At 37.6% G+C, this 17,725-nt stretch overlaps 2 protein-coding genes across 2 annotated transcripts; one reads left to right on the forward strand and one right to left on the reverse strand.

The window, feature by feature from the left end:
• Window positions 1-1,093: 1,093 nt before the first annotated feature.
• kat7b (K(lysine) acetyltransferase 7b) lies at window positions 1,094-10,089 on the reverse strand. Its single transcript, XM_042507744.1, has 14 exons — window positions 9,909-10,089; window positions 7,757-7,907; window positions 7,412-7,660; window positions 6,587-6,669; window positions 6,059-6,142; window positions 5,763-5,861; window positions 5,566-5,676; window positions 4,638-4,829; window positions 4,071-4,160; window positions 3,771-3,911; window positions 3,568-3,661; window positions 2,851-2,997; window positions 2,407-2,513; window positions 1,094-2,115 (listed from the first exon to the last, which is right to left on the reverse strand). Exons 1-14 carry the CDS (start codon window positions 9,924-9,926, stop codon window positions 2,014-2,016), a joined length of 1,668 nt encoding a protein of 555 aa, XP_042363678.1. The 5' UTR covers window positions 9,927-10,089; the 3' UTR covers window positions 1,094-2,013.
• A 495-nt stretch (window positions 10,090-10,584) lies between these two features.
• On the forward strand, window positions 10,585-17,668 carry LOC121958912 (alanyl-tRNA editing protein Aarsd1-like). The gene is made up of 17 exons (XM_042508093.1): window positions 10,585-10,804; window positions 10,915-11,028; window positions 11,391-11,457; window positions 11,583-11,681; window positions 12,260-12,349; window positions 12,506-12,568; window positions 14,562-14,690; window positions 14,886-15,045; window positions 15,143-15,200; window positions 15,288-15,444; window positions 15,630-15,746; window positions 15,859-15,989; window positions 16,079-16,145; window positions 16,537-16,628; window positions 16,710-16,764; window positions 16,845-16,939; window positions 17,051-17,668. The coding sequence occupies exons 1-17, from the start codon at window positions 10,770-10,772 to the stop codon at window positions 17,187-17,189; spliced, it is 1,668 nt and encodes a 555-aa protein (XP_042364027.1). The 5' UTR covers window positions 10,585-10,769; the 3' UTR covers window positions 17,190-17,668.
• Window positions 17,669-17,725: the final 57 nt, after the last annotated feature.

Genomic DNA, 17,725 nt, shown 5'->3' on the forward strand with positions numbered 1-17,725 from the left:
AGAAATTAAAAAGAATAAAATTGTAGTTTATTGTAGAAATGTTCTTTAATTTCTGAATGAGGTATTAAGTGCACTATGATTTGATAGGGAATAGTTATAAACCAATATATATTTTTTTAAATGTCTCATTCTCTTAATTTCACTACAATAAGAAATCAAAGGTGTGGACTTTTTTTTTTTTTTTTTTGGCAGGATGAGTCCCTGGAAGCAGGTCTCATTCACCCGATGGCCAGTCATATGAAAAGATCTAAAGCCCATCACTTCTATGGACTCATGGGGAAACGCTCAGGTAGCCTTTGATTTCATCCGTCCATAAAAAGCATTCCATGTGAAAAGTCTTTTTTGTATGGCTATATACAATAAATATGTTGGTAAATTTGGTTGCTTTTTTATTCACAGGTATAAAGAAACCTTTTAAAGTAAATCGACGTAAGTAGCTTGATGTTACTTTTAAACTATTGGAGTGTATGAAGGCAATGAGCAACAGAAGAAAATACCAAAAAAATAGCAAGAAATAAGTTAAAAGTACAGGAAAAATACCTGAAAATTAGTTAAGGTAAAAAAGGAAAGTTAAAAGATAAGGAAATTACCTGAAAAAGGTGCTCAAAAAATTATTTTGTAACAGAATTTTAAATGTGTAATTATGATCATTAGAAATGTTGTTTTCCCCTAGCTGTTTTTTGTTTAAAAATAAATTTCCCAAGTTTTAAAATTATTTTCTAAATCTAGTTATTTCTTGCAATTTCTGGAGCATTTTTTTTTTCCAAGTTGCTCATTGCCTTCATTCCCCATGTTTTGGACAGAAATCATTCCGGTTTATACAGGGTTCAAGGATTTAATACTTGTGAAAGGCATCTGAAAGCAGCACAAGAAAAGTTTTGTTGCTCCAGGTTACAAAGGGCTAAACTGTAGTATAATTGTTACATGATAGCCATAACATTGCTACGCTGTAAATTCAAAAATCTCTCTTATTTTTGTATGAAACAAAGTGTTTGTGGGTCTGATGGGAAGAAGCATTTCCGGCACTGGTGAGCACAAAAACCAGCAAACAAAACTCTTTTCAAAATATCAAAGCAGCTTTATTGATATTAAAAATATCAAATTGCAAATACACATTTAACAGCTATGATTCAAAGTACAAGGCAAAGACAGTCCCATTGAAATGTTGAATTGTTTTCTGTTTATTACAGAATCTTTTACTGGAATGAGTCCACCTGCAACAACCACTGCCATCGATGTTTCGGAGAAACCACACAGGCAAGGTATGATTGTATCAGTATAAAAACCTGAGGTTGTTTTATTTCTATGTGCATTCTTACAGTGGTGTTATCATTTTCTCATATTCTTAGCAAATTAAAAAATATCTACAATTTATTCTTCTTTTATTTGGCAGGTTCATCAGAGGAATGGGTCCAAATCCTGTATTGATGGAGCTCGGAAAAAAAGTACACATTATTATGATCTATACAATTTTACACCAACCAAAGACGTTACCATACATCATACTCACATCATACTCCTCAAAACACACTCTGCTTACTGATCAATTCATGCTAACAATTATTGTATTAATCCCAAACAAAAACAGCTACCATCTTCATAATGCACATTTCTGGACTGAAATTAAAAACAGCCTGTAAATGCTGCTAAGGGTATGTTTTTTTTGTTTGTTTTTTTTGCATGAGCGAAGCAAAACATTCATGTTATCCACCACATGGGACCATTTATCATTTAACATTCAAAGCTTAGTAGATGTAGGCAGTTTTAAAATAGGACAAAGAGATTCTCTATTAACTGTTAGATAAGTCAACAATCATTGGACTTGGAACGTATGGTGCTTAAAAATCTAAATGAAAGTACAAATATAAAAGTAAAAAAGGCTCAGTGATAGAAATAAAGCAGGGTAAAATCATGAAAGAAAGAATGAGCACTATTGACAGTTCGTAGGTCGAGGCTACTTGTGGCTGGTGAGGCTGGAGGTGAGTTTATTCAGTAGCCTGAGGATCTTAGTGCTTATGTCCCTTTGGGAGGGGTCCATTTTAGTGAGCTCGGGTCGATGGTTTTGTTGCTATTACCTCGCTTGATCTCCTTCGCTTTCCACTCGTCAATCAGGTCCTAGAAAGGGAGGGAGAAAGTCACAAACCGGTCTGTCAAATATAGTGATTACCATAAAGTAAAGCCACATTATTGTCATTTTTCAACAGAAAATGTAAAAGAACTGGGCTTTATAGCATTATCTTAGAATTTAAAATCTAATATTTACTGAAATATATAGAAAACATTTGAACTGTGAAAATAAATGACCTCTAAATATGAACATTGTTACAATAACATTACATAAGAAGACAATAAACTTCAACAGTAAATAAAAACGAAACTACACAGGCCAATGGACCGACACCTCACCTGTCGCTTCAACACCAAATGCTTTCCTTTCCAATACTTCAGCATCTGGAGAGACTGCAGGGTGCTCACAATGTCCACCGGATTGACCGCCGTTTCCTGACTGATTTCTGTGCATCCACAATTATTACAACAATAAATATGCTTTTTTTTTTGCATGTGTGTTCTATGTTCAAGATGATCTTTTCATGTGTTAATAAACCTCTCTCAATTGAGCTGTGTTAAGATAGCACGTTACAAGCACATTTCGTCTTTTATCTTAAAGGAGCTGCATACGATACTGAGGGTATATCTAAGGCTTTGTTTAGACTGCCAGCCAAAATCTGATTTTTGTCATATTCAGATTGCATCCAGATTGTTTTTATGAAGCTATATTGATGCTCTGAATGTTGTATACAGCAACTTTAACAGAGGTAGAGCGGAGTAATTTTCTATGTTCTCACTCACCTTTGATGGAGATCTCCTTGCCTTGGAAATTGTGCATGTATCTGAGTAACACTTCCTTCCAGTAGCTACGGTAACTGATGAGGCCCAGATCAGACAAGGGCCTCTCGGGTGAGCCCACCTTCTCCTCCACTTTGGACAGCAGGTAGCCTAAATAAAGCACAGAGGACAGTCAGCAAGGGCCGTTAAAAAGAACACTCTTGTCTGAAAATAGTGAAATATGCCCTGTGTCATTTCCCAGAGCCCAAGGTTAAGTCTTCAAATGGTACATTTTATCTAACTAACACCCCAAATCTATTCAGGTTATCATGTATGACAAAGAAAACCATCAATTTCTCACATTTAAGGAGCTTGAAACCTGAAGCAGCAAATATTTGCTATTTTTCACTTCTGTTGATGGACTAATCGTTTCAGCTCTAACAAACTGAAGCTAATCTAACCTGAATCTGACGCAAAAGTCGTGGATAAATATTAGTAAATTTAAACTTATATTAGAAACATTCAGCATTTTGTTAGATAAGCAAGAACCCACTGAAGTTTTTTTCTCTTTCACTGAAGGTTTAACTTGGTTCATATAAAAATATTTTAAATCTTTTTTTAAGCATAGAAAAATACATTTGAAGTATTTCAACTGTTAGGACAGTCAGCAATTGTTTTAATCATTTTGGCACAGTAAACAACTGATATAATAATAGAAAGCTTTTCTGAACATATACATACTAAAGTCAATGAGCATCTTGCCAAAGCCCTGCCTCATGTACTGCGGCATTGTCAGGATGCAGGATACATTGTAGTTGAGGAAGGAATTCTTCTCCTGGAAGTGATAAAAAAAAAAGAAAGAAAAACATTCCAGTTGCATATATACAAAAACTTATATGATCATTATATACTGTATTTATATTTAAACTTGTTTTTCCTTCTACCTTGGAAAAGTATCCCACTAAATGGCAGCCTGTGTTGTCAGCCTCAGTCATGACGTAGAAGAGAAAAGGTTCCACGTCGTAGTACAGCGTTTTGTGGTCCAAGAAGAGTTTGGCAAGTAAGCAAAGGTTCTGGCAATAGATCTGTGGAGAAAATGGCACTCAATGTATTGCTAATTACATTACAGCAACAAGTAAGTTGTTGCTGTTTATGGTGCTTGCTTTCCAGATGTGTCTGTAACCAGTCTTCTAATGTTGACAAAAGCAGATGGAGTAAAGACTGAGAAGTCTGAGTCAGCCTACCTTATTCTTTTTACCGTCCACTTCAAACACCGATATGCTCCCCTTTCTGTACACCTCGTCTCCTGGAGGATGCTTCCACACACATTTGGCCTGAGTAGACACGCAATAGAGGCACAACAGAGTCATTTCCTAAGAACTCTGTTATAAACACATATGTTACACATATATATTTAACCTTTAGGGCCCGCTTTAACATTACACACTCATATCGCTGTGAGCACAAAATACACTTTTCAAAATCAGGCTATAATAAAAATATTATACATACACCAGCATTATTGGTAATTATAAATATCAAATATTCATTAATATTCAGAATTTTAAATCCTTAAAATGCCATTTTTTTTTCAATCAACCACAAAAATAATAAGTCTAACTTATGGGGGACCCAATCTATTTATTATTATTATAAACTGCCAGTGAGTTGGCCAGCTATCAGACTTCTTCAAGCAGTAAATATCTCACAGACAGACAGACAAAAAAAAAAAAAAAAAAAATTTTTAAAAATTATCTGGCATAACATATGTGGTGTGTAAAAGACCTGCAATTTCAGGTGCTGACTCTCACCATGTGTCGTCGGAGAATGGTTTGGCTCTTCATGTACTTGAGGCAGAATTCACAGACGTAGAGGCGACCTAGGCGTGCATACTCCTCAGGATAGGGTGAGTGGTACCAGGTGTCCAGCTCGTAGCGACCAAACAGGATGGTCTTTATCATGTTACTGCCCTCAGTGATCTGACCCTGAATACGCAGTTTCTCCTGCAAGACGGAAGACAGGAGGGAATGCACAGTATTACTGCTGGTGTTAGCCTCAACCTGTGTGAAAAGGTGATTTTGGTATAGAAAATCAGAAGGCAAGAGTGACACTAAGTGGGTTTCCATTAACTCTCAAAATTGAAATTTCGAATGTAAAATACACCTGATAGAAACACATCAGTTTCCAAAAAACTTCTATTTATCACAAAAAAGTTTTTACGCTTGAATGTGGTGGTATTTCAGGCAATGCAAAAAAGTGGTATTTTGCAAAACTGCAATGGAAACACTTTTTCTGCTTTTTATAGGTTACATGGTAATACGGCTATGGCCTTGTCAGTAGAAACTGGCTCCCTCAGGTATGATGCAGCAGGCGCTACAAGAGGTGTTATTGCGTTGGATAATTCTTCAACACTTCCCAGAAATCCCTAATGCGTGGCCACTCCCACGTATAAGGGGCTTGCCTTTGCATTATCCCTTGCATAACACGCCTACATTGCTTTCAGTTGGAAATAATGGTGGCTAGTGCGGTGGCTGCAATAGAAATAAACCTAACGTATCAAACATCCATCCCCATGCTTCTTGGAATGTTATCGCCTGAAGAGAAGTTGCATAACATCACTCAGTGGAAACGCAGTTATCTCGCAATTGTGTTTTATCGACATCTTGAAAATATTAGTTACGTTTTGTGCAAATCTGTAATAACCCGCCTATTGATGGGAGGTATAAGTAGGGCCAATACCAGATCTTCAGATGCACGGGCCTGGGCTTTTCTGAAGAGCTCCAGGTCGTATTCACTGGTGATGTTCTCCAGCAGGGGCTCTCTTGTGTTGCTGTGTGTCTGTCGATGCTCCTGTGGACCAGAACAGAAAGAGGAACGAGGATAAGACAATCAAATATACAAATAAAGTGCCAGCTGTCCTATGTTAAATGATGTACCATGTGCTTTTCTTTCTGCTCCTTCTGAAGGCCAGAGTTTCGCCCCTTCCTCATCTCAGCCACCTGCTCTTTGTATTTGCTCTGTTTCGATGTTGGTGTCTGAAAATCAAGACAAAATACATCAACCTCCGTGGTAATATCAAACCCTTCGTAATAACAAATATATTTGTAATTTGCTATATATTTTCAGATAATTAGACAAAGCATTAAGATATTACGCAGCAGACAACATGCACACTCCCTGCTAGAAACTAAAAATAATTAATGTGATGCCTATCATTGCAAAAACAGGCTACCTGGTGACGAGTTGCATGGCGTGAGTTGTTTTCTTCCTGCCCTTTTACCTCCTCCTCTTGTTTCTCGCGGCTGATGGCTTTCACCTTTGATGAAGAGGAAGATGCAACCCAATCTGTCAAATAATGTTTTCATGTGCTGCAAGGCCTTTTTAACCTATTGTACTATACTGCAACTATAAGGCTATCTACCATAGTTCTCCACTTCTGTGTCTGACCATGACTTTAAATACACAATAAAATTAAAAATGTAACCCACCGTATGTACAAAAATCATGAATATAAAAAGATTTAAGACAAAATGAAAGGGAAAATTAATAACAGAAGCTAAAGAAGAACTGATGTGTTGCACAGCCAAGCACAACAAGGCCAACAAAACAAAGCTAACACTATCATATAACATCAAAAAAAATCTGCGTTGGCTATCCTTACTATAGTCAATGACTGTAGTCAAGCAACTATAAAATATCATCAGACCATCAACTTAACAATAAAAAGATCACAATACCATGTTTATTTTTAAACACTCACTTTGCATTCATCAGCGGAGAGGTTGTGGTAAAGAGGGCAGCCTGATACAGCAAAATGACGTTCATGTTTTCCTGTGAGGTGACCTGGGCAAATTGAGAAGGGGAGGAAATTAGTTAACACAAATCAAATAATTCAGGGTTCCCACACATTTTCATGGACAAAATTTCAAACCTCACTTCAACTTTTCAAGGAACCAAATATCTAAAAAAAATATAGTGAAAATATGAAAATATAGTGTCTGCGGCACTTGCTGGCCCGGTTATGGTACTTTTCCACAATCACGTCTTGCTTCCAGTGTCGCGACACTAAGTCATATATACATCCAACCTTTCTTATAGGGAAGGTTTGGCTGGTATTAGTCATGGAAAGTGAGATGTGTGGCAGTTTTTCATTTGTATCAAGCAACAAATTAGTTGTTTGACTTAATTTGTCTTGCCTGACATTGCATGTATTTCCACTATTGCACATCGCAATGTCGATGCTGAAAAGTTACATCAAACAGCCCTATGGTGACTTATATCAGAGCTCTGTTATGTCAACAGTTATCTAACAGAAAATACATTTGCTGCTATGTAACATAACGTGGAGATTACTGTAACGATTAATTACACTATACACAACGATACTCTGTTAGTTTTCCGAAACTCTTGATGATTTTACTAGTTTCATGACTTTTCCAGGCTTAAAAAACAAGACTGTGGCATTTCATTACTTTTCCAGGTTTCTCATGACCGTGGGAACCCTGATAAGTGTTTGTTCAAGTATACAAAAAGGGATGCCCTTGATGCACCGATGTATATATTTTCACAAGGGCAAGGATTTTACCAAGTGAATTGCATCCCGGTGTGGGGCATTTCATGTTGAAGTTGTAGGTCTCGTGACAGCGGCGGCGTTTGGGTCGATGGGAGAGGTCCTTATCTGAGTCTCTGTTGGCTTGATCTTTAGCCTGGCTCTCATCATGGGAGGCATTGGGGCTGGAGATGTCCAGTTCAGATTCAGAGGAAGGTGCATTTCCTGTGGGCGTCAATGGCGGGGATTCGTCATGGTCTGCAGCTCGCTTCAAGTCTGGAGTATCTAAAGCAAAAGGAGTCAAACCACCGTGTTGATTGAACATTTGAAACAAAGTGCAGTATAAAAACTTTATATTGTATTTAAAGGATGTTTGCACACCCTGAGAGCTTTGGCTAAGGCGAGTAGAGGCTCTAGTGAGGCGCTGTCTCTTGGGCATGTTCCCATCACTTTCTGAACTGTTAGTCTGTTCTCTTTCAGCGGAGGAGTCAGAGTCTTCAGTTCCATCTGAACCACTCCCGACCATGTGTCTCTGTCAGGGAAAAAAAATAATAAAATGAGAGGCATCCTCTACAAATTCCTGATCATGATACAAAATCTTACAAGCTGATGTGCCGTGGCAAGTGTCAATCATTAAAATAAGACATGGCAATAGGAGTCTATCCTCCAAAGCACAATAAATAATGTTAGCGTGCTAATGAAGGTTAACTTTGGAAATTTGGGACAAGATTAGATAGACCAAGCCAAAAGAATCTGCTTGTGAAAGTCTGACAACTATATTATGATTTTGTTAATATTAAAATTGCACAATAAGCCTCTAAAATCATAATGGTGTTAAGGGGTATTTACTCCCCATGGCCTCTTACTCATACTGCGGTGGGTGGTTTATGCTTTTAAACAGAGCATCAGAGAAAAAAATGAACAATTACAGCTTTATTTCAAAAATGCATTGTCATAATTCTTCACATAATCCCATTTTGGAATCGTATAAAAGAGAATGTGTCTTAGAGAAAAGTGTGGTCCTCGCCTCCAAAGTATTTTCTTACTAATAAAGTGAGAGAAGATATGTTTAAATGAATTCACACGTTTGACCAAGCAAAATGTTTCCTTAAGAGATATAAACATGAAATGGTATGACTGCTGTTTTAGTGAAAACTCAGACGAAACTGTTTTACATTGATTTTGGAATTGTCTTCATACAGAGAGGTTTTGGGTCAGACAGATTGCCCATCCAATCATATTTCAATTTTACTTTTGTTTTAAGGATGCTGTCTTTGGTGTGTTTGATTTTAAGATGGCACATGTTTTACAGCAAATCTCATTACCGCATCCACAAGTACAAATACAGTGGTTCTATATCAACAGCTGTCAAACTTTTATTATTATTATCATCATTATTAAAGACAGAATCAAATACAAATCACATAAAAACCTATACAGTACAATACAATAACATCAAGCGAATGAACTCAATAAATATATAGACGCTATTAAATCCTTAAAGACCTCTAAAGTATGAAGACTGCTAACATATGAGACGTTTGTGAACTCGCAGGACTGAGGGTGGAAAACCCTTGACTGAGGTTGACGCTAAGATTTAGTCTACTGAAGCCTTGTAAACCTTAGTTATGATCCTGCCTGTACCCCTGGCTTGGTGTTATTGTATTGTACTGTATATGTTTTTATGTGGATTGTATATGATTCTGTCTTTAATAATGATGATAATAATAAAAGTTTGAAAGCTGTTGTTATCTAGTTTACTGTGTATTATTATTTGAGAGAAAAGGCCACAGACTGCTACTGCTAGCTCGCTGCTAGCTGGGCTTGTTGTAGGTGAAACAACTGTAATTAACGTTTGCGGCTAACGATCACCACAGTTAGCATTTACTACTTTTTAAATAACTAGCTTCCTCATGTGATGTAGCCGTTCATAGACATAGTCGTGCCTCAACGACAAAGTATTTACCCTGGTTATTACTTCAGCAATCTAATATTATTGTTAGCTTCTGTTGTCATGTTAGCTTAGCTGTCCCCTATATTTCACACGGCTAGTAGACTGTGGCACCAAACTCCATAACAAATCTTGCATTTTAAGATTAAGTGGTTATTTGTGCTTTCCTAACAGTGCCTTTATACAAATTTTTGACATAATACAGATTATCGTCGTCTTATGGTAAGTTCGGCAGACATATGACCCACAAAGCAACGTTTTAGTATATTAACAGCCTGGGTAACGTTTTTAGATTTGGGTTAGCTGCTAGTTGCCGCCCATGAAGGTGTAGTTATCTTAATTTAACATCGATTTAAAACGTTGGCAAAAGAACAACATGGAAACTTGTGTCAATGCAGTTAAAAACGAATACAATTTTAAAAAGCAGTTCAATGGGTTGGACGTAGGCATTACAACTTCCATGTTTTAGCATTTTAAATTGTCGTGTTATTGAATGAAGTATGGAGGAGCATTCTCCTCATACGGTGAGTGGAGCTAACTAAGCTAGCGTTACCCTCTTGTGCGACCTACATTTGTTCTTACCTGTCGTCTACGAGGCATTTTCAGCTTGATAAGCGGTTCTTATTGCGGGTTTGTTATCCCAAATGACGAAATACTCCAACCGTTGGATAAAAACACAAAAGAAAATTGTTTATTGATTTTTTTTAAGTAGAAGTTTCTATGTACACAGCGTTGCCTGGGACTGTGGGTCTCTCGCGCCACATTCCCCGTGCGGACAGAGTGGGGAATTGCATTTCCGGTGAGAAATCTATGGCACGTGAGCCGCCGCACCAGTAGGGGGAGACTCTGTGCTATACTATTATGGGTTTGGTAAGCACCACAGAACTGAAAAATACTGAAAATAGTGACCACATGGATAGCATATGGTATTATAAGGGTACTATTAAAATCAATGGCTGTGACTCATATTTGACTCATGTTACTCATATTCGGCATTGACTGTCATCAGATGTTTACATAGGCCGTAGATGTATATGTAGGTAGGATTACAGATTCATTTCTTCATGGGTATGTGAATAAATTTTTTTGTGTTTACTTTCTCCTGAGGTTGCAAGGGCAATTTCTACATTTTCAGTTGGCCCATTTGTTGTCATACTTCCCCGCCCCCACCTTCACCCTCTCATCACCCAGTAGGGGGTGGCTGAGGAGAACCCAGAAAATGCATCTGTTTTCCGGAGAGTTCCACGGAGAGACCAGAAAGGGCAGGGTCTGTGGTAGGCAACCCTCCCAGCAGCTGATACCAAATGCTCTATATATAGCCACCAGGGCCTGGACACTGCATTAGAGCACACAGGCCCAACAAACGAGCCACATACTTTTTACTCTCTGGTAGTCATAGGAGTAAGAGAGTAGTTTCTGTTGTAGTACTGCGCAAGAATTACAATGAACAAGCCCAAAATTATCAGACCAGAGGAGAGGTAAGTGCTGCAAGTGTCTCTTTAAATAGGCCACTAATAGTGACCAACATATGTTTCTTTACTTATTCTAATATATGATTTGATTCATGAGTTTTCCTATGTCTTACCAGTCAGCCAGCACGTGCACTGTGGTTTGACAGAAAGAAATATGTCACCATCAACTTCATGGTTCAGAAACCTAAAGACGTCCAGGTTGATATCCAGCCAGATAAAATGATTTTATGGTGAGTTTGCCTCTGTCTTGTGCAACATACTTAAATAAACATATGCAAATTGGTTCGATTTCTCTTAAAAACTAATTTTCAGGTCATTGTCTTGCCATGTTGGTCATTGCCTCTTTTCCCCATGTTTTTGAAATAAATTGAACCAATCTGCAAGTTTCAAAGGGTTAAATAGCTTATGAGAGGTGTTAAAACACAACACAAGAAAACTGATGTTGAACCAGGTTTTAAAGGATTAATGCAATACATGTTTGTTTCTTTTCTGGCAGTGGAATTATATGTGTTCAGCTGTCTATTCAATAAAATGTTGTGTACACTCTGTACCAAACTGTTCCCTTGACAGCCCTGTCCTGTCTTTACAACAGCTGCAAAAATGACACAGATGATGTGATCTACAACGAGCTGTACTTCTATGACAAAGTTCAAATACATGTAAGCATCCAATTTTAGGCATGATGAGACCAGTGGAATATAACTGCTTTTATATGTTTTATGATGAAATTTGTCAGTGTGATGTTTAATGTAAGTGTGTTTTTATCATTTCAACACTTTCAAAGGACTCAAGAGAAAGAGTCTATGATCGCACCATCAATGTCTTGCTAAGGAAGATGAAGCCTGATTATGCATGGCCTCATCTCCAGAAGGATGAGGCTAAGGTAGGTGTGTGTGTGTGTGTGTCTGTGTGTGTCGGTGTGTGTGTGTTTAAATTAATCAGTCACATGAACTCAGAAAGTGTTCATGTAAATGTTATGACATGTCTTGTATTGCATTTTTAAGAGCATAAAGAATGGTGATATATTTCAGAATGATTTATTCATTTTTTCACCTAGTCATTTTCAAATAAAGTGATAGTTCAAACTCTTGACACACTGTTGCTGCCTGGAATTCAGTGTCGACTGGTAATGAATAGTGTCAGTGTTAGCTGATTTGGGATTTCGGCACACTTTTGAAATAACTGGGGAATGTATTAAGTATTTTCAAGTCAAAAGGCTGAAGTCCACGTGAAGTCATGAGTCATTGATGTTAAAGTTCAAGTCAAGTCGCAAGTCTTTTTTGATTTTGTCAAGTCAAGTTTGTAAGTCATTGAATATATGGTTTGAATCTGACTTCAGTCCAAGTCATGTGACTCAGGTCCACACAACTGCAACTAATCCCAACAACTGTTTAATTATGAAACAGGGTGCTGCTGGGTCCCCTCTCAACATTACTGTGTTGTTTCTCCTTCTTTTTGCAGCCCAGCTGGATTTTTGTAGACTTTGATAACTGGAGGGACTGGGAACATGAAGAAGACGAGGGAAAGGAAGAGTACGATAGATACATGGACGTGAGTAAATGCAATCTGTTCAGCTGAAAGATCAACTCTTTTCTTATTTTGATAATGCTTGAGAATTTAGGAAACTGTACATGTACTTTGCAATGTTCGCATAATTTCTCTCTTGACTTTCGGTGGTTGTGTAAACACTTGGTTTTTCTTTTTCAGATGATTCAAGAAATGGCTGCCAATAATAAAGGACAAGCACCAGATATGGGTGATCTTAGTGATGTAAGTATAGTACTTGTGGACTGGGAGGCTTCTTGCAAAACGTAACCTGGATTATTTCCCAATTCAACAATGACAAATCACAGCCTATGGAATAATAGTTAAAAACAAGCAATCTGGTATACCAATTAGGATGTATGACTTTGTACATTGTTAAGACTGGGGTATGTATGTATAAATATATACATATATATATAATTTTATTGATCATTTACATGTTGTTTACCACTTTCTCCCTCTTCCTCCCCTACAGTCGGATTGAAACTCGCCATCTCCCAGAGGCCAGGATACTGAAGTTCTCTGAAGCTTGTAATATTTGCAGATGATTTCATATGTTATTGTCCAAAATAATGTTCTTATATATGTGATATTTTCTATGGGATTATTTATTGGCATAATATTGTACATTATGCACTGACATATCATTGTCAATTTTAATAAAAATAAGTTTACCAGCTGTGGTTTGAAAATCATTGTGTAATGGTGGGTATTTTATGATAATAGGCTTTAAGCGGTGATGCAATGGGATAGGCTTTGCAAAACATTTGTTTGTGGGTAAAGATTTGTAGGTTCTATCACATGTTTTACGTGCCTATGTTTTATGCTGAATGTAGCCTATGTTATTATTATTATTACTGTAGTATTTATGCACCCATAATGGCAAAGTCTGTTTGTTCAAAAACAAACATTTTTAAATGTATCATTATTATTATTACTGTTGCTGTTATCATTATATTTTTTTAGTCGTGGTGGTGGTGGTAGTAATAATATCAGTAATTAAATTTATTTAAATTTTGGGTTTCTACGTAATAATAAATTTTGGTTATATATATATATATATATAATATATATTGTGTGTGTGTGTGTGTGTGTATGTATATATATATATATATATATATCAGGTAACAAGTCGAAGCCAGCCAAAGTCGGTTTAATGAAGTTTGGACAACATTGCTAGCCGTACTCTGCTGACAGCTGTACTACAGTCAGTGAATAACACTAACTCGTGTTTCAGGTGGACTTTTCCCTCAAAAACACTCCAGAATGGCTTTTCAGTGTCAACGCGACTGCTATATGAAAGAGGTATGAACAGTTTCAAGCCAATTTATCAGCGCTGAGCTGTTTCATGGCATGCAACGTTAAATATTACATTCATTCTCTGCTGAAGTGGTTAGCATGGTTGCTAACTGCAGTGGGACCACGAGCTGGTTAACGGTGTCCTGTATAACTGACTGACGTTATTCTTTAACTTTAGTGCACTGCACATTTGGTATTTGGAGAATGATATAACGTGGCAACGCAACAGACCAATAGCCCAAATGTGTCTTCTTAGATAGCCACTCTCATCCATGTTGTCATCCAAAACTCATTGTCAAAATTTCTGATTTCACGCATTTATTTTTATTGTATGCATTGTACTGCATTTTTGTCTAAATTGCACGCAGTTTATGCTTCTCCTCTATGAGCAAACTAGGGGTCGACAGATACCGATTATTAGTAATTATTGAGACACAGACTTATAACAGATATTTGAAATCGATATGCATTTACGAAAAAATAAAAAAGGAAAATATTTCTGTCAAAATTTAGAATTTGGAACATAACAACTCCAACACAGAGCTTTGTTAAACAAACGTTAATCAAAATGGAAACTGTAAACATCATATACATTAGGTTCCTTGTAACATTCAGTTTAAAGTGAAAAATTTACTAAAAGAATGAATTAATAAAAATAACAGGTCTTACAAAGTAAAAGTTTCTCCCATGCTGACACTTTCTTTGTGTGTATTGCAGACTGCCTTCACAGGTGTTGGTTAGGTGTAATATGCACACTTCTTTATTGATTTTATTAGCAATCATTGAAATAAAAAGGCTGATACAGATAGTCACAAAATGCCAAATATCGCCCCTGATAATCTGCCAGGCCAATAATCTGTCAATCCCTAGTGCAAACCCAGACATTAGTAAATGTTACGTTTCTCTCTTTGTTTTGTAGTTTGTTACCTCTGTAGTATCCTGCTGCCCAGCAGAGCTCAAACATGAAGTCAGTGGAAAGAAAGAAACTCTTAAAGGCTTTAATGTAAAGCTCCAAGACACCATCCTGTTTCCTGAAGGAGGTGGCCAGGTAAGCTGTTTTTTCCCCCCAAAATAATACTGTCTACATCAAGCAAGTCCCAACAGTGATCACTGCATACACATATAAATGTATATGTTGTTTATTTGGGAATTGTTTGTATTAGATGTAATACAAAGTCACCAAAAAGCCATACTACATGATATTATTCTCATAATTTTTGCATTTTGTTTTGTCCTCTGTTAGCCAGATGATCATGGGCTCATAGGAGATGTACCAGTTTTGAGGGTGACAAGGCAGGGTCCTGATGCCATACACTTTGTGAGCGTACCCCTGGAGGTGGGTCAGGAGGTGCAAGTTAAGGTGGACTGGGAGAGGAGGTTTGACCACATGCAGCAACATTCAGGTGAGCCAACAGTAAACTTACAAGTTGAGGGACTATTTTATCATATGTTATTACACACTTGTTCTAAGCTGCAGTTGCTTTCGTCTCTGCTCTTTAGGTCAGCATTTGATCACAGCATTGGCAGATAATCTTTTTGGATACAAGACCACATCCTGGTACATTACCACTACACAGAACCCTGTTCCCATAACCAAAACAACTTGTGGGTTTACCTCTTTTCTTCTATTTTTTTCCTCTTTCAGGGAACTGGGGCGTCAGAGAAGCACAATTGAACTGGACACTCCCTCTGTGAAGGCTGCCCAGCTCCAGGCCCTAGAGGAAGCTGTAAATGAAAAGATCAGAGTCCACGTCCCTGTCACTGTTCAGCTCCTCTCTATAGATGATCCTGCTGTGGAAAAGGTGCATATACTGACATTAGTGTTGTATAAAACAGTTCTCTCGGATCAGTGACTCAAAAGTCAAGGTTTTAGATACCATTTTAACACAAATCTTCTGAAGAATGTACTGAAGCTATTTATTTGACTAGAAAAGAGAGATTTAACATGTATATGATGTTACATGAGCTGTGTGTGTGATTGAACCAGGTGAGGAGTCGAGGGCTGCCAGACGACCATGCAGGGCCCATTCGGATCATCGATATCGAGGGCGTTGATGCCAACATGTGCTGTGGAACTCATGTGTCTAACCTCAGTCACTTACAGGTTCAACTTCACACACGCATGCAGACACACAAGCACTTCCACGTGCCTCATCTGTCTTCAGTACATTGCATTCTTGTCACATTTGTAACATTTCTCTTCATTTGAATTGTAGGTAATAAAGCTACTTGGAACAGAGAAAGGAAAGAAAAACAAAACCAACCTGATCTTCCTGGCAGGAAACAGGGTATTGAAGTACGCTGAGAAGAGCTACAGCACAGAGCGATCACTTGTGTCTCTCCTGAAGTAAGTCTGAATTATCAAAATATCACCATTGTGACATAAACTCATCTACGAAGTTTAAAGAGGAAAAAAATCTTGTCTTTGTTCAACAGGACTGGACCTGATGAGCACGTTGAAGCTGTTGACAAGTTGCAGAAGTCTGTGAAGCTTCTACAGAAGGTAAGAAAATTGCATTAGTTAGTATGTTTACTTGTACAATTTAGTCAAACAACGGTTATAGCTCAATTAGGACATTTAATTGGACCACTGTCCTTGTCCCAGTATACAAGCACTGGGGAGAATTGATTTGTTGATGGAACCTTCTCTAATCTAACAGCCTGCCCTGAACTCAAACCACCACATGCTGATTTCTCAGGAAAAGAAAAAAAACACGCCATCACCTGAGCTGCAGTGCGACATTGTCCTGCTGCTTGCCGGAATATAGCATTAACTGTAGAGAGCCCCATGTGAATGGCAATCTTTCCATTTTGACAAGCACCGTGTCACTTAAATGTTTGCTGCACCGTAACATAATGCACTCCCTAACCAGAGTAAAAAATGTCTTGGGCAGACTAACCTGAGCCTGCTTCGAGACATGGCTGTCCTCATCTCTCAGAACTTTAGGAACGACCCCCAGAGAGGAAACTTCTTCAGCTTGCACAAGTAAGAGATCTAATTGAGGTTAAAGAACAAGCATCAATAGGAGTATTGAAGAGAGAAAATAGCGTCTTTTTCTTTCTACAGAAAAGAGGGTGACAATGAGTTCATGAACATCATTGCCAATGAAATAGGCACTGAGGTAAGTTTGTAACCTGACTCTTCACCTCTTGGTCTTAGCTGTTTAATATTTTTGTTAAGCCTCATTTTGTCTGATTTTAGGAAACTTTGGTTTTCCTAACTGTTGGAGAGGAAAAGGGACCTGGTTTGTTTCTGCTGGCTGGACCCAGTGGACAAGTGGCTGAGATGGGACCGCGGTAAGAGACATAGGACATATTTAATTAGACTCAGCTTTTAAATAAACAGACAAATAAATAAATAAATGTACTTTGACGTGGGCTCCTACTCTGATTGTCTGTCCTCTCCAGGGTGTTAGAAATGCTCCAGGGGAAGGGGGCAGGAAAAAACGGACGTTTCCAAGGCAAAGCCAACAGCCTGGCCAGAAGAGGGGAGGTGGAGGCTTTCCTGCAGCAGCACTTTAAACATCACACCTCAGAGGAAGAATAAAGCCAGAAATTTGTTATATATATAAATGAATATTTTTTATGAACTATACGTTTAGAAGCCAAAAGGGATAGTTTACCTGACTGTTTTAGCTATTCATATTTTATGGGAAACACTAAATAATGTGTTAAAGTAAGGGTAACTTAAGTAGTTTTTGATCTGGAACCTATTTTCTCATGTTTTTGTGTCTAAGTGACTAATGGGAACAACATTTTCAGAATTTTGAGTCCAGGTTGAAAAATACCAAAATTAACCTTTAATTACCAAGAAACTGATTATTTCTGTGACCATGTACTGTACATAACTGGATCTTGTGAACATATGCTGTACATATCTGAAAGTTCAATGTCATGTACAGTTTTTATTCATTGAAAACCTCATCCGTTAAACCTCACTGGCATCAAATTTTGATTTAAGTCTTTTTTTTTCTCAGTAACATGCCATTTAGGCAACAACCATAAAAATGAAGAGAGTCCTGCTTTAGACACAATAAGCCATGTATATTTCCCCTATTCATTATGGACACAAACACCAGTTGA

Source organism: Plectropomus leopardus, chromosome 19 (genome assembly GCF_008729295.1).
Source record: "Plectropomus leopardus isolate mb chromosome 19, YSFRI_Pleo_2.0, whole genome shotgun sequence".
Lineage (NCBI taxonomy): Eukaryota > Metazoa > Chordata > Actinopteri > Perciformes > Serranidae > Plectropomus > Plectropomus leopardus.